The 14,296-nt window shown below is 53.0% G+C and overlaps 1 protein-coding gene and 1 long non-coding RNA gene across 10 annotated transcripts in view; one reads left to right on the plus strand and one right to left on the minus strand.

The window, feature by feature from the left end:
* TMEM175 (transmembrane protein 175) overlaps window positions 1-14,296 on the minus strand; it is a 26,233-nt gene that overhangs the window by 3,507 nt on the left and 8,430 nt on the right. For 4 of the 8 annotated variants that reach the window (XM_081812824.1, XM_081812821.1, XM_081812822.1 and 1 more), the window contains 7 exons: window positions 9,019-9,179; window positions 8,712-8,750; window positions 6,665-6,759; window positions 4,667-4,718; window positions 4,293-4,328; window positions 3,611-3,694; window positions 3,035-3,199 (listed from right to left, as the gene is read on the minus strand). In XM_081812824.1, coding sequence (XP_081668950.1) covers window positions 3,035-3,199; window positions 3,611-3,694; window positions 4,293-4,328; window positions 4,667-4,718; window positions 6,665-6,759; window positions 8,712-8,750; window positions 9,019-9,171 — 624 coding nt within the window. In that variant the 5' untranslated portion in view covers window positions 9,172-9,179. Of the gene's footprint in view, window positions 1-3,034; window positions 3,200-3,610; window positions 3,695-4,292; window positions 4,329-4,666; window positions 4,719-6,664; window positions 6,760-8,711; window positions 8,751-9,018; window positions 9,180-9,228; window positions 9,435-14,296 lie in introns of those variants that run through there. The other 4 variants (XM_081812828.1, XM_081812826.1, XM_081812827.1 and 1 more) reach the window with 3 other exon arrangements.
* LOC115936782 (uncharacterized) lies at window positions 7-2,331 on the plus strand. 2 transcript variants are annotated; one of them, XR_014143145.1, is made up of 2 exons: window positions 7-870; window positions 1,436-2,331. It is a non-coding gene; the product is annotated as an uncharacterized LOC115936782 (long non-coding RNA). The 2 variants fall into 2 exon arrangements; XR_014143144.1 differs by having other exon boundaries at window positions 2,154-2,331.

The following is a 14,296-nucleotide window of genomic DNA, read 5'->3' on the forward strand; positions in this document are numbered from 1 at the left end:
GTGGAGGGTCCTCAAAACACTAAGCACAGAATGAGCCCACGGCCCAGCCATTCCACGTCTGGGTGTGTTCCCCGGAGAACGGAGAGCAGGGTCTCGATGAGATGCCGGAACCCCCGTGTTCACGGCAGCATCATGCCCAGCAGCTGGGACAGGGAAGCACCCCAGTGTCCGTGGATGGACCAGTGGGTAAGCAAACTGCGGTCCTTCCCATGACCGTCCAACGGGAGGGTGGATTCCTGACTCCTGCTACCACATGAACAAACTCGAAAACATTATGCTGAATGAAAGAAGCCCTACATAAAAACCTCATGTTTTAGGATTCCATTTCACGAATTACCCAGAGAGACAGGAAGTAGATCAGGGGTTTTCCAGGGAGCAGGGTGTGGTGGGGGGTGGAGACTGCTAATGGGGGTGGGGTTTTTGTTGCGGTGATGGGAACATTCCAGAAGTAGGCAGAGTGGTGGCTGCAGAGCCAATGCCTCTGGACTGGACGGGGGCAGCTTATGTTGTGCGTCCACCACGTTACTTGAGGAAGGGTGCAGGGCCGGGTCCTGGGGCGGCTCAGCAGATCCCGTCCTGGGCCCTGGCAGCACGAGCCCCCAAGGCCCGACACCACCCAGCCGGCACCCGGCCCTGTCCCATGCCTGCCCAGGCCCACACCCGGCCCTCTGTCCTCAGCCAGTACCTCGAGGTCAGCTGATGTGGGGACACGACTGTACGCACAGCACAATCAGGGAGACAGCGGGACACTTCCGACGCGTCACAGATCTCTCCCTAAGCAAGTTTCCGTGCTTCAAGAGACCGCAACGCAAGCATCATTCAACAGACACCCTGAGGGAGGTGCCGCCCAGCTGTGACGCAGGTACACAGGTAGGAGGCGGCCCACCACTGTGGGATGGGGATCGGCAGGAGGGCTGCCCCAGCAGACGAGGGATCGGAGTCTGGTGCGGGGCTGGGAACACGACACAAGGGGCATCTGAACGGATGCTGGCAGGTGAGGCCCTGGGCCCTGGGCCCTGTGGGCATCGCCATCAGAAGAAGGCAGTCCACAGGGAGGACAGGTTGGCCTGGACCAGGCTGGTGAGAAGGGGCTGGACCTGGAAGGTGGACCCGACACAGCGTCTGGCTGAGGGAATGTCTGGAAGGATGGAGGCTGCAATGGGCAGGCCTTGGGGGTCAGGAAGCTCCGACGTGTTGTTCCACAGGGAGTGGTGGGCATGGGGCTCCAGGGGAGGTGAGGGGGCGGAGGCAAGGGGCCAGAGGGAGGAAGGCTCATGGACAGGTGAGTGCGGGGTGGATGGAGAGCTGACTGATCCATCACAGAGCGCCACGGCCTGAGTGACCCCATCCTCTGAGGCCCCTGACCTACTGACCACTTGGACCCTCCCAGTCTGGTGGCTCAGGTGTCCCCTCCCCACTGCCTTCATCCCACCAGGGCATGGTCACTGCCCAGCCGCACATGGACCCAACGCTGTGTCACCTGTTACCCCCAGGACACACTGGACACCGGCCCATGCAGCCCAGGCCCTGGCAGTGGGCACAGACTACCTTGTCCTCCGCTCGGCTCACCCAGGCCACCCATACCACACACCCCAGCCGTCCCTCCGATCCTCCATGCAGTGACCCTCGTCATTGCTCAAGCCCTGACTTTGTCCAACCAGTACGTGCTGTTGACCACCCTGAACGCACAGCCAGGAGAGACGGTCCCACTCGAAACCAGGACGTGTACACATCCTCAGACCATATGCCCCTTACTGCTGACTCCTGTCCAATGCATCCCCCTTCTGGCCCTGCCCTGTCCACTGGGAGCGACCCTGCTAGAGGCCACAGCCAAGGATGCCCTGCCCGACCCCAAGCGCCCCTGCAGCATCCTTCCCACCAGCACCCCTGCACCTCAAACATGCTCAAGACTGAGGAGACCAAGCAGTGTCCTGAGGCCTGCCCCTCACCTGACACGCCAGTGTGCACCTTCCCCCGCTCTACCTGCCCGGCCCTGACCTCTGGACGCCTTGGCCGCTCAGCCCCCACCAGGCAGCTCCGTCCTGGAGGGAACGATGCTCAGCAGTGGCCCTTGCTAGCCTATCTGTTTCAAACTTGGCATCTCCTGAAATGTTTACTAGACATTTAAAACAACATCAACCATTTTTTCACAGTTACGATGCTTTGGGCCTGAAACTTCACTGCGCTTCACGAGAGCTCAGGTCCAGGCAGGAGCCACGCATAAAGCTTCCACAATCGACTCTGAGACAGTTGCTTGTTTGTATTTCTCTGCATTCCTGGACAATGGAAGCGTTCTAGAACAACGTGCCTATTAAATTAGCTAAGGGCTAAGAGGGCACTAGCCGACCTTGATTTCTGTGATCTGGCTGGCACAGCTCCAAGTTCCAGCATCCCCGCACGGGTGGTGGTGTGCACGGAGCTGTCCGTGCGAAGCATCCTGACCTCTGACCCCAGCTGGGTCCCCCTCCACTTCTCAGTGGGATCTTCTTTCTGTGCTCTCTCTGGGCCGCTCGTACCCTCCACGTGGGTCTTTAGGACACTTCCCCACCTGCTCACACGGTTTATCACTGTGCTTCCTAAGGCGCCTCTCGCCTGTCATCGTGGCAATGCCCCTGGAACCCCCACCCAGAAGCCATCCAGTGCCGGCTGCCCCGGTGGCCTCATGTAGACTCCTTACTCGCCCGAGGAACAAGCACAGCCCAGACTCCGGGCATCCGAGTCTCTCCCGTCTTGTCTTAAAGCTTCGCCCGCTTGGGGAAAACGTGGGTGGTCATGGCCCACTGGCTGCCCCCATTGGACCCTGTGTCTCTTCATGCGGGCCTGGCTGGCTGGGGTGCCCGTTCACCTGCACAACAGGTCCCGCTGGTGGTGGGGAGGCTCTCCCTCCGGCTGCGCTCCCTGGCACTCTGGGCACCAGGCCACGTGCCGGTGGTCCCCCGAGACCTCTGCACAGCTCTCTCCCCCCGGCCCCACCCTCCCGGGGGCATCAGTGAGACAGTCCCCCCTCCCCGCCTCCCTGCTCCCCCCCACTCACCAAAGGGTAGAAGAACAGGGAGAAGCCGGCGGCCATGAAGCACAGCGCTGGGCCCCTGAGGACGATGCCCAGGATATGCTGCCGGTAGAGGGCCCTGTGGGCGGAGCGCTCTATCTGGGGGTGCAGGAGGTGGGGGAAGTGGAAGGCATACACGACGACCAGCGCCTGTGGGAGAGGAGGCTGCAGGCAGAGGCAGGGGCCTCTGGCCAGGGACCCCTGCCCCCACGTCCACGGACGGCAGCCGCACGGGCGCGAGGCGCGCCACGCCGTGCCCTGGGGGGGCGGACCTGGGGGGGCGGACAGGGGACGGGAGCCTCTGCCTGTCTCTCTGGGCCGCGTGGGGGGATCTCTGAGAGGCTTGCCCCACCAGGCACCACAGGGCACTGACCCTCTCCAGGCCAGCACAGGGAGCCCAGGCTCTAAGAACCTCTGCATCTTCTGCCGCAGCCGTGGCAGGGCGCCTGGGCGGTCACTCCACAGCATGGCCCGCGAGCACGACTCTCGCTGCACGTGTGGACAACGTGTGCGCAGGAGGACAAGCGTGTGGGGGAGGGGAGGCAGGCTGGGATGTCCTACCTGCACGGCCCCGATGGCGATCACACACATACAGAACAAGAAGATGCCCAGAGGCACCTCGGGGAAGGTCACCATTAAGGAAAACTGCAGCCAAGAACACAAGACAAGACAAAACCAGGTTCTGCAGGGCCCCGGAGCTCATGAGCCTCCTGCTCTCAGCCGGGCGCACACATCCGGCAGTAGACCCAGAGGGTGTCCCTCCCTACCAGAGCAATTCCACGGAATGCTTTAAGCCTTTAAAGCCGAAATGTCATCAGATTCTTGAAGAATTCTGTGACACACAGCCCTGCCCACCCAGAGCACAGTTCTGTCCGAACTGAGAGTCGGGGCAGGCATGAAGGCATTGCTGGGGAGGAGCCTGGGACGGCAGCAGTGGGATGGGGGCCAGGCAGGAGCCTCGAGTGTTGGTGAGCATGGACGGGATGCCCCTCGTTGGGCCCGTAAGAGGTCAAGCTGGTGTCTCTGCCATTGCAGGCCCCTTTTGGGGAGGCTTTCCCTTCCTTCAACCAGCCTGGGAACCCTAGGTGTGCCCCACCCTCAAAGCAGCCGTGAATGTAACTCTGTGCTTGGGCCCTGGACCACCCGGTTGGTCTGAGAGTTTCTGAGGAAGCATCCGGGGTCTCGAGTCCTCTTGCCCAGGGGAGGGCACGCTGGCCCCGGGGAGGAAACTGCAGGTACTTACGGTGAATGGTAGGAAGGTGATGGTCATCATGCAGGCCTAGAAAGGAGGAGGAAGGGAAGGAGGGGAAGGCAGGCAGGTGGCTCCAGGCCCTGCTGCCCAGGGTGACCTCTGGCAGTGCCCCACCCCAGAGGCATGTCACTGTCTACCTCCTAGACCCCAAGGAAGCTCATACCTTTGCTGCCCAACAAGGAGGGGAGGGGGCTCATCTTGTCAGGGGCGCCCCCGGGGGAGGACGTGGGAGGAGCCCAGGAGCGGGTGGTGGGTTCCAGGCTCCGTACACCAGAGGCGCCAGAAAGGCTGAGCCCCTGCGTGCCCTCTTCAGAGGATGGGCCTACAAACATACTCGTTTCTCAAGAAACGGAAGGACGACTTACCAGGTTGAGCAAGGCAAGCGTGTCGTCTATTTTCCCAACAACCTGGAACAGTCTAAACCGTGTAAGAAAATCAGGAAGATGTGCTGTCAATAAAGAGGCTCTAACAGCATCATACACATGCTCCAGCATTTGCTGATGAAAATGTCAATAAAAGATGTCATTTTGGCAGAAGAGGGAGGGGCAGGGCCAGAGGGAGAGAGAGAATCTTAAGCAGGCTATAGGCCCAGTGTGGAGCCCGACACGGGGCTCGAGCTCACGACCCTAAGATCATGATCAGGCCAAAATCAAGAGCCTGATGCTTAATGGACTGAGCCACCCACGTACCTCAAATATGTCATTTTTAACCAAATTTAAAATTCTACCTAGCACAAACTTTGGAGGACACTGAAAAAACAAACAGGATACCCTAAGTCCCTAGAAACTGCACTGCTCACATTTTCACGGACTCTTGTAACTTGGAGTGCATGGTTTCCAACAGAGCCGGGGTGGGTATGCAGAAGCCATGGAGGGAGCTGAGGAGGGAGGACGTGCCCTCGGGAGGCGCCTCAAGTTCTCTGGGAGACTGGAAACCTGAGAAGGAGGAGTTCAAACCTCCAGGGAACTTGTTCTTCAGGTCTCGCGTCCAAAGACCACTTTTAAAAAAGGAAGTCCTGGACACCTGGGTGGCTCAGTCGTTAAGCATCTGCCTTCGGCTCAGGGCACGGTCCCAGGGTGCTGGGATTGAGTCCCGCGTCGGGCTCCCTGCTCTGCGGGGAATGTGCTTTTCCCTCTGCCTGCCATTCCCTCTACTTGTACCCTCTTCTCTGACAAATAAATAAATAAAATCTTAAAAAAAAGAAACAAGTCCTTCCAGGGATGCCATTCACTAAACCTGCTGAAACACCCCACAGAACAGAGAGATGGTTTGATATGGAGGCAGGAAGGAGTGACAGAAAACTAAACACAGGGCCAGGGACCACGCGCAACTGAGGAACTCGCCCAGCTCCTCCTTGGAGACCCTGCAGGGCTCTGACCCTCTGAGGACAAGACCTTCCCTGGGCAGGGCTCAGTGGGCCTCAGTCCCCCCTTCCTGGGGGGGTCTGCATCCAGCCAGGGGCCAAAAGGGGCCCAATACTCAGGGCTGCATCCCCTCGGGATGGCAGCCCCACTGGTGACCCACGGAGCCTGGGGGGACGCACACAGCCGTGGGGGCCCCGGGCGGATCTGTGCTGCTCTGGGCACTGCGGCCCCCAAGGGTGGCCATCGATGACCCAGCACACACGCGAGGCTCTGTGTGGCCCTGTGCATGCTGCCGGAGCGACAGGAGCTCAGCCACATCGGCGGCCTGCACGGCCACCAGCAGGACCAGACAGAGGGTGGTTGTAGCTTCTCACTCTCCATGGACAATCGAGGTGGAAGGGAAAAGCCCTTCCCTAAGCCCTTATGAAGGGCCGCCTGTCCCCACCAGAAACGGTCATCTTGCTGAAAACAAGTTTGTAACGTAAAATGTTAAGATACTGTCAACGCGAGCGCCTGCATCTGAGGGGCTCCAAGTCTCCCTGTTCGCCCAGCACCCCCAACCAGAAGTGTTTCCTCTGCAAGGGCAGACCGATAACGGAGGGCATCCGTGCCCACATCCACCCCAACGCTCTTCCTGAGAGCCCGCCTGTCCCGCCTGGGGGTCAGGGGTCCCCTGCAGCCCCTCCCGAAAAGAAGGCTCTGGCTTGGGAGTGTGCATCGTGCAGCCTCTTCCTCCTCGCCAGAGTCCCGGGACCGGGCAGAGGGAGCGTGCGTGCACAGCGCAGCGCCACAGGGATGCACAAGGCAGTCCGCTTGCAGTCCTGCGCTTGCCCTGCCCCGTGCCAGGTCGAGGCCCAGCGCGTGTGCCCGTGGGAGCGGGAGACGCTGTGTCATGTGGAGGCGAGCAAGCGGAGGCCTGCAGCCACGGGGTACACACACCGAGGGAGCCACAAAGACGTGGATCTCAGTCTGGAAAAAGCCCTCAGCCTGGCTCCGTACCTTGTGTGTGCTGCCCAGGCCACAGTCACGATGAGAAAGGTCATCAGATAAACAGCAATCCTGGTTGCTAGAAGTTTCTGTATACTTCTGTCAAACTGGCAGAACAGAAGAGCGTCAGCATCAGACTTTACTCTGCGGCAGCCAAAGGGCGGCCCCATGCAGGGCCCGTGAAGGGTCCTTGGATCGGCCTCTACCCCAGCCCCTCCCTGCTGAGAAGAGGCTCCTCTTCGGGGTAGCCTCCCAGCCCCCTACCCCTTGCTCCACACCACCCATGCCCCACATCCCACAGGTGCCTATTTGGGGATCTCGTGTGGAGCTTCCCACTGAAATGACGGCTCTTGAGGCAGAGACTCTTTGTCCAGAGCAGAGAGCCAACCGAGCTGCCAGGTATCCCAATCTGACGTAGCTATGAAGCCTGGGGAGGTCGTGGAGGCACCACCCCCAGGTGGGAAGTGACTTGCAGGCATGATGGGGAAAATGGAAATGAGCTGGACACAAAGCTTGGACTTTATCAGCAAAAACTCAAAGTGGAAAACTGATTGCTTTGCCCTTTTCTCTGGTTCTTTACCCGCAACTGGGTGTCTCACCCAATATCCCAGTACTTCACTGAGGACTCAGAGTTTCTGAATTGCTAGGTTTTCTGGACCTTGACTAGTCTTTCCCTTCAAGTTGGGAGGAGTGCCTGCTAGCTGACACCTTCCAGCACTGTCCTCTCTGTGGGCGTCCCCAGACCACTGCACAACTTTCTGGCTCAGAGCTTCTCCATGAACCAGCTAACACACACAGAGATTTCACAACGACAAGTACTGCTCTCCAAAAAGATGACCCCAACTGCAGAGAAGTGAGGTTTACTGCATACACCTTCCCGTGCCACCTGACATCTCCTGTTACACATCCGCACCCCAATCTTTTTTTTTTTTTTTAAAGATTTTACTTTTTTTTAGAGAGCGAGCATGTGCGGGATGGGAAGGGCAGAGGGAGAGAATCTCTAGTAGACTCCCCCACTGGGCGCAGAGCCCGATGTGGGGCTTGATCTCACCATCCATGAGTCAGGACCTGAGCCGAAACCGAGAGTCAGACGTCCAACCGACCAAGACCCCAGGAGCTCCTCATCCACACCCCATTCTGAAATTGGTAGCACTGAGGTCTCTGACCTGGCCCAGGCCCTCCCCAGAGAAGGTTCTGGAGCAGGCACAGCTAGGTGAGCCCCAGGGCCCCAGTGGGCAGCAGGCTGCCTTTGAAGAGGGCAGCTAGGGAGCAGAGTGGCACCAGGCCCTCCACCCGGCCGCTGCGGCTACCGGGCTCGACCTGCATTTCTACTTAATTCTCTTCAAAACCCTACCAGAGGTACCAGTCACTCTTCCAGATGAAAAACACAAAGTCTAAGCAGCTCCTGTGATTCCCAGCTGCATCCAGGCTAAGCGTGCTAGTTGGGCCTGGAGCCCAGACGGCAGCTGGCAGGCCCAGCAGCCCCAGCATCTCCCACCCTCACTCCTCCGTGCCCCAACCACACCCCCGTTCACACTGAGGGGCTGAGCGAGGCACGCTCACACAGGCATGCCCGGGGACTTTCAAGAGTCTTCTGAAATCGCGTCCAGCTTTTGAGGTGCTGTGTGTCACTACTTAATTTATGAAACAGAAATATTCTCTTAATACAAATGGAAACTCTGCTTTAGGAACTGTTCCCCAATCACTTCTATGATAAAACCCATGTGCCCCTGTGCACTGAGGAGGCCCCCAGCCCAGTAGTAACCATCTACCGTTGACGGACACTCTGGGGGAGCCAGGAACAGGTTTCCAGGCCCACAACCAGATGGGCTACTGCACTTTCTATTCTCAACCCACCCTCAAGGCTCACTTTGAGGGCACTGACCCTATTTGCAGGCCAGGATTGGGGCCGACCAGGGTGGCCGAGGGAGCAGAAGACGACCTCGCCCCAGCCCTCCCAGCCAGGCACATCTTGGGTGGAGCCTAGAATTGGGCTTATGGACTGAGTCTCCTGCACCCTCACCCTCACCCTGGATGCTGCACTGTGGTCCCCAAGTACCTGTTCTGGGGAGATCTCCGTGTGGGTCACAGGCAGGATCTATGAGAGCAAAGACACAAAAAGAACCAAGGGACATTTCTTGGGCTGTGCACAGACCACTCCTTGGATGCCATGGTGCCAGGGACTTGGGCCAGTGCTGGACTGCTCCCCCCACCCATCCAGCTGCCTGAGTGGCCGGGAGACCCCAGGACACTGCTGAGACAGGGCAGGGTCTACACTGAGCCAAGCTCTACCAGAAGACTGTCTTGAGAGGGGGTGGCCAGGGGTCCTGATGTGAGAGGGGCTTTGGGTGGGGCCCCACACGGACCATCACAGTGGCAATGATGGACAGGAGTGCATCACTGAAGCTGAGCATGCGGTGTGAGTGCTGGGTCCCGTCAGCAGCGTCCTCATCCTTCGTGCCCGTGGGGGAGTCTCCCTGTATACTGAGGGCCGGTTCTGGGCTCTGGGGCTCGGACATGGTGGGGCCTGGGAAGAAGCACAGGTCTGAGCAGGCCAGAGTGCTACTGGGGCCTACCCCTGCTGCCTTCTGCCGCGACACAGGGTGGGTTGGTGCCTGAGAGCAGGATGCCCTTCCCGACGGAGGCTTAGTGGTGGTTGGAAGGACCCATTCTGCCACCGGTCCTCTCCCAGGAGGCCCCTGTATTTCCAGCCTGCAGGAGGAGCACCACTTCACTGCTGAGCACTGTCATCTAGGAGCCACGCTCAGTGCCTGCCTCCCCTCTAGAAACAGGAGAAACGAGAGAAAGCACAGACACATGGTAGGCACTCTCCACGCTGTGTCACCAGCCTGAAACCGTTGAGCCCAACACCAGACCACTGCACGGTTAGACACTTTCATCCTAAATGTGGGATGTTCTTGCTTCCAAGTACTAGCTAGGCCCGACCGTGCTTGGCTTCTGAGATCAGACGAGACTGGGCGTGTTCAGGGTGGTATGGCTGTGGCCTAATGTGGGATGTTCTATAGGACCAAGTCCCAGAGGCTTGGACTAAAACAGAGTGCCAGCCCCCCGCAAGGACAAGACAAAATGAAAAAGAGCCCCACCTCCAGAAACAGATAAAGGAGGCTTACTGGCAATTTCTGGACAAGAAAAACAAATTGAGAACAAACATGTAAGATATTCAGCTTCATCAGCAACTAGGGAAATGCAAGTGAAAACAATGAGGTACCACTAAGGTCTACAAAAGCCTGTCAAGAGTGATGAGGTCGCAGGAATGTAAATGACGCTACACTCATATGAAGACAAAAATAATAAAGTGTGGTGTGCGCACCCCTTGTACAAGGTGGGAACTCCATTTCTGGGTGTAGCCTCAGGCGTGTGGACAAGGGAACAGAGACGCACAGGATATGCACTGTGGTAGTTTATTTTAATAAATGTCAAAAACGCTCTATTATTAAACACTAAATGAGTTGTTAAAAAGTGCTAAGAACTGAATGTGTCCCCCAAACTCCTCCGTGGAAGCCCTAACCCCCCGCGGGATGGCATCAGGAGGGGGGACCCCAGGCGGGGGTGAGGTGAGGGATCCCCCAGATGGGATCCGTGTCCTCACAGAAGAGGAGGAGAGGGGAGAGGTCGCTGGCCTCCCGGTGAGGACACCGCGAGAAGGTGGCCGTCTGCAGGCCGCCACCTCAATCTCAGACTTCAGCCTCCAGAACCGTGAGAAACAACGGTCTGCCGTTGAAGGCCCGGTCCGCGGGGTTTTGTGATGGCGGCCGAGCGACAGAGACAGGAAGTGAAGATAAATGAAATAGATCTAGGCACGTATCAAACTCAGAAACACAATGTTGAGAGAAATAAATCATGTTGCAAAAACAATACATGTACTATTGTACCATTTATAGAAATGTTTGGAACACAGCGTGATTATACAAACATGCACAGTAAGAACAGGGGAGCAAGGCACTCACCAATTTCATGACAGCACTGCCATGACCTTGGCAAGGAGGGGTGGGAACTGGGGTGGGAATGGGGCTTTAGCTTTCTGATGTATCTAGAATTTATTTCTCACTTTGTTCACTTTCTAAAGCTTACATAAAGATCACCCCTTCTGGTGCACAGGTCTATAAATATTTGACAAATGCACACAGGTGTGTAACCATGACCACAGTTACATGCAGTTCTGTCCCCGAGCACGCCCTCTGTGGTCAAGCCTTCCTCCACCCCAAATCCTGGCCACCATTCATGTTTTCTGTTACCGTCAGTTTGCCCTTTCCAGACTGTCCCCTAAATGGACTCGTACCCCATGGAACCTTCTGAGTCTGGCTTCTTTCACTCAGCATGGTGCGCCTGAGATTCACCCATGTTTTGGGAATATCGATAATATATTTTTTACTGCTATGTAGTTAATTCTACTGTATGGATGGACCCCTTTGTTCATTCACTAGGTGGAAAACGTGGGTTGTTTCTAGTTTTGGGTGATTATAAATAAAGCCACTATAACTACTTGCACACAAGTATTTGTGTAAACATGTTTTTATTTCTCTTGGGTAAATACCTCAGAATGCGTCTGCCGGTAAATGCATGCTTCACTTTATAAGAAACTGCCCAAGCACTCATCCAAGGAGCTGTGCCATCGTGTACTCCTACTGGCAGCGCGTGAAAATTGCAATTGCTCCTCCTCCTCCCCAGCACTTAGTTTGGTAGGATTTTTTAAAAAGTTAGCTTTTAATTTTAGCTAATAGATGTGTAGTGTATCTTGTGTGCCATTTTCCTACTGAATAATCAGGTATTTTCATGTGCCTTTTATCTGTGTACCTTTTGTGGCAAAGTGTCTGTTAGAATCTTTTTATTTTGGGGGGAGTTATTTGTGTTGTTGAGTTTTGAGAATTCTTTATATATTCTGGTTAAAAGTCCTTTGTTAGGTACGTAATTTGCAAATATTTGCTCGCAATCTGTGAATTGTCTTTCATTCTCTTACCATTGTAGGAGCACAGAAGTTTTAAATTTTGATGCAGTCTAGCTCAACTTTTCTTTCTTTTAAAGATCTTATTTATTTATTTGTCAGAGAGAGAAAGAGCACAAGCAGGGGGAGCAGCAGAGGGAGAAGCAGACTCCCTGCTGAGCAAGAAGCCTGACAACGGCACTCGATCCCAGGACCCTGACATCATGACCTGAGCTGAAGGCAGACGCTTCACTGACTGAGCCACCCAGGCGCCCCTGACTTTTCTTTCATGGATCATTCTTTTGGTGTCATATCTAACAATGCTTTGCTTAACTCAAGATGACAAAGATTTCCTGTTTTTTTCCAGAAGTTCTAAAGTTTTAGGTTTTACTTTCAGTGTATGATAGATTTTTATGTATTTTATAATTTTTATAAATAATTTAATACTATTATATAACTTTTAATATAATGTGCAAGGTATATTTGAGCTTCCCTTTTTTGCAGATGGATGTCTGATTATTCCAATACCACTTGTTGAAAAGACTATCCTTTCTCCACTGAACAGCCTTTGCACTTTGGTCAAAAGTTAATGGCCGTATCTGTGTAGGTCTATCTTGGGAGCGTCTATTCTGTCCAGTTGATTATTATGTACCTATCCCTTTGCCAATATCAGTCTTGACTACAGCTTCATAGTAAGTCTTGATATCTGATAGAGCGAGTCCTCCAACTTTGTTCTTCTTTTTCAAAATTGTTCTGAGTATTCTAGTTCTTTTGCCTTTCCCTCACATGCTTCTGCTTACAGGGGCCCCTTTCCAGTTTCTCTAGGCAGAAAGACAGGGGTTTCTCTTAAAGTTTTTGCTGTATGTGCAGCAATTCTCACAGCACAGCCCCATAGTGGATAGCTGGCCCATGGTCAAAGGTCAAATGGGAAAAAGATGTTAAAAAGTGGAAAACTCACACGTACATGGTCACTGCTCCAAGTTTCGAATACCTTTCCCAACCTATCGGCTTTGTACTGTTTTTAATATTTTATCTCATTTTTACCCGTCATCAGCAGGAGAGAAAGCCTGTAGGCGGCTTACTCCATCATGGCCAGCACTGAACTCTAACACTTTACTTCTCAAAAGAGAGGGGGAGAGAGAGGAGAGAGTAGAAGGCGGGGTGAGCAAGGAGGGTGAAAAAATTCATGCCAAAAAAATAAGACAAAAAGTTACATGTGATTTTTAGGCACTGACTAAATTAGGAAACATATATCTGTTATATTGTTTTTTAGATTTTTTTATGTTTAAATTTTCTCAAATATTGTTTTTAAATAATCAGTAAATACTGAATATAGACACAAAAATCCTCAACAAAATGTTAACAAATGGAATCCAGCAATGTATAAAAAGGACTATATACCATGACCAAGTGGGATTTATTCCAAGAATGCAAGGTTGGTTTAAAATAAAAAATCAGTGACTGTAATACACCACATCAAAAGAACAAAAGACAAAAACGACACAATCCTCTCAACAGATGCAGAAAAAGCATCTGACAAAATCCAGTACCTCCTCATGATAAAAACAGTCAACAAATTAGGAATGGAAGTCAACTCTGTCAATCGGATAGATGGCATCTACAAAAACCTCACAGCTAACATCATACTCAATGTTCACCCCACGCCTGCCCCAGATCAGGGACAACACTATTCAACACTATACTGTCAAGGTTCTAGTCAAGGCACTTAGGCAAGAAAATGAAATATAAGGCATATATACTGGAAAGGAAGAAGTAAAACTACCTCTATTTGCAGGGGATGTGATTTTACACAAAGACAATCCTAAGGAATCCACACAAGAAAACTATTACATCTAATAAATGAGTTCAGTAAGGTTGCAGGAAACAAGATCAATATATAAAAATCAACTGCATTTGTATACACTAGCAAAAACCAATCTGAGAAGACACTTATGAAAACAATTACATTTATAATAGCATCAAAAATAGTAACAAATTAGCAAAGGAAGTGCAAAACATTGTTGAAAGAGATTAAAGAAGACTTAAGTCAATGGAAAGATATCCATGGACTGAAAGACTTAATATTGTTAAAATGGCAATACTTCCCAAATTGATGTACAGACTGAATGCAATCCCTATCAAAATTCCAACTGCCTTCTAATCAGAATTAACAAGCTGACCCTAAAATTCACATGGAAATTTAAGGAACCTTTGACTATTTATGGAATACCCAAAACGATCTTGAAAAAGAATAAAGTTGGACTCTCACTTCTCCATTTTAAAACTTACTACAAAGCTATGGTAATCAAGACAGTGCAGCATAGGATATATAGATCAACAGAGGAGAACTGAGAGTTCAGAAATAAACCACTACTTTATGGTCAACTAGCTTTTGATAAGGCTGCCAAAACCACTCGATGGGGAAAGAACAGTCTTTTCCACAAACGGTGCTGAGACAACTGGATATCCACATGTAAAAGAATGAATTTGGATCCTACCTCATACCATATACAAAAATTAATTAAAAATGGATCAAAGACCTAAATGTAAGAGCTAAAACACTGGGAGAAAATCTTCATGGCCTTGCATTTGGCAAAGGACTCTTAAATATGACACCAAAAGCACAAACAACAACAAAAATAGAAATTGGAGTTCATCAAAATTTGAATTTTCTGCCTCAAAGGACACTATTAAGAAATTGA

The sequence above is a fragment of the Leptonychotes weddellii genome, chromosome 2 (assembly GCF_054177405.1).
Source record: "Leptonychotes weddellii isolate Sample4059 chromosome 2, ASM5417740v2, whole genome shotgun sequence".
Taxonomy (NCBI): domain Eukaryota; kingdom Metazoa; phylum Chordata; class Mammalia; order Carnivora; family Phocidae; genus Leptonychotes; species Leptonychotes weddellii.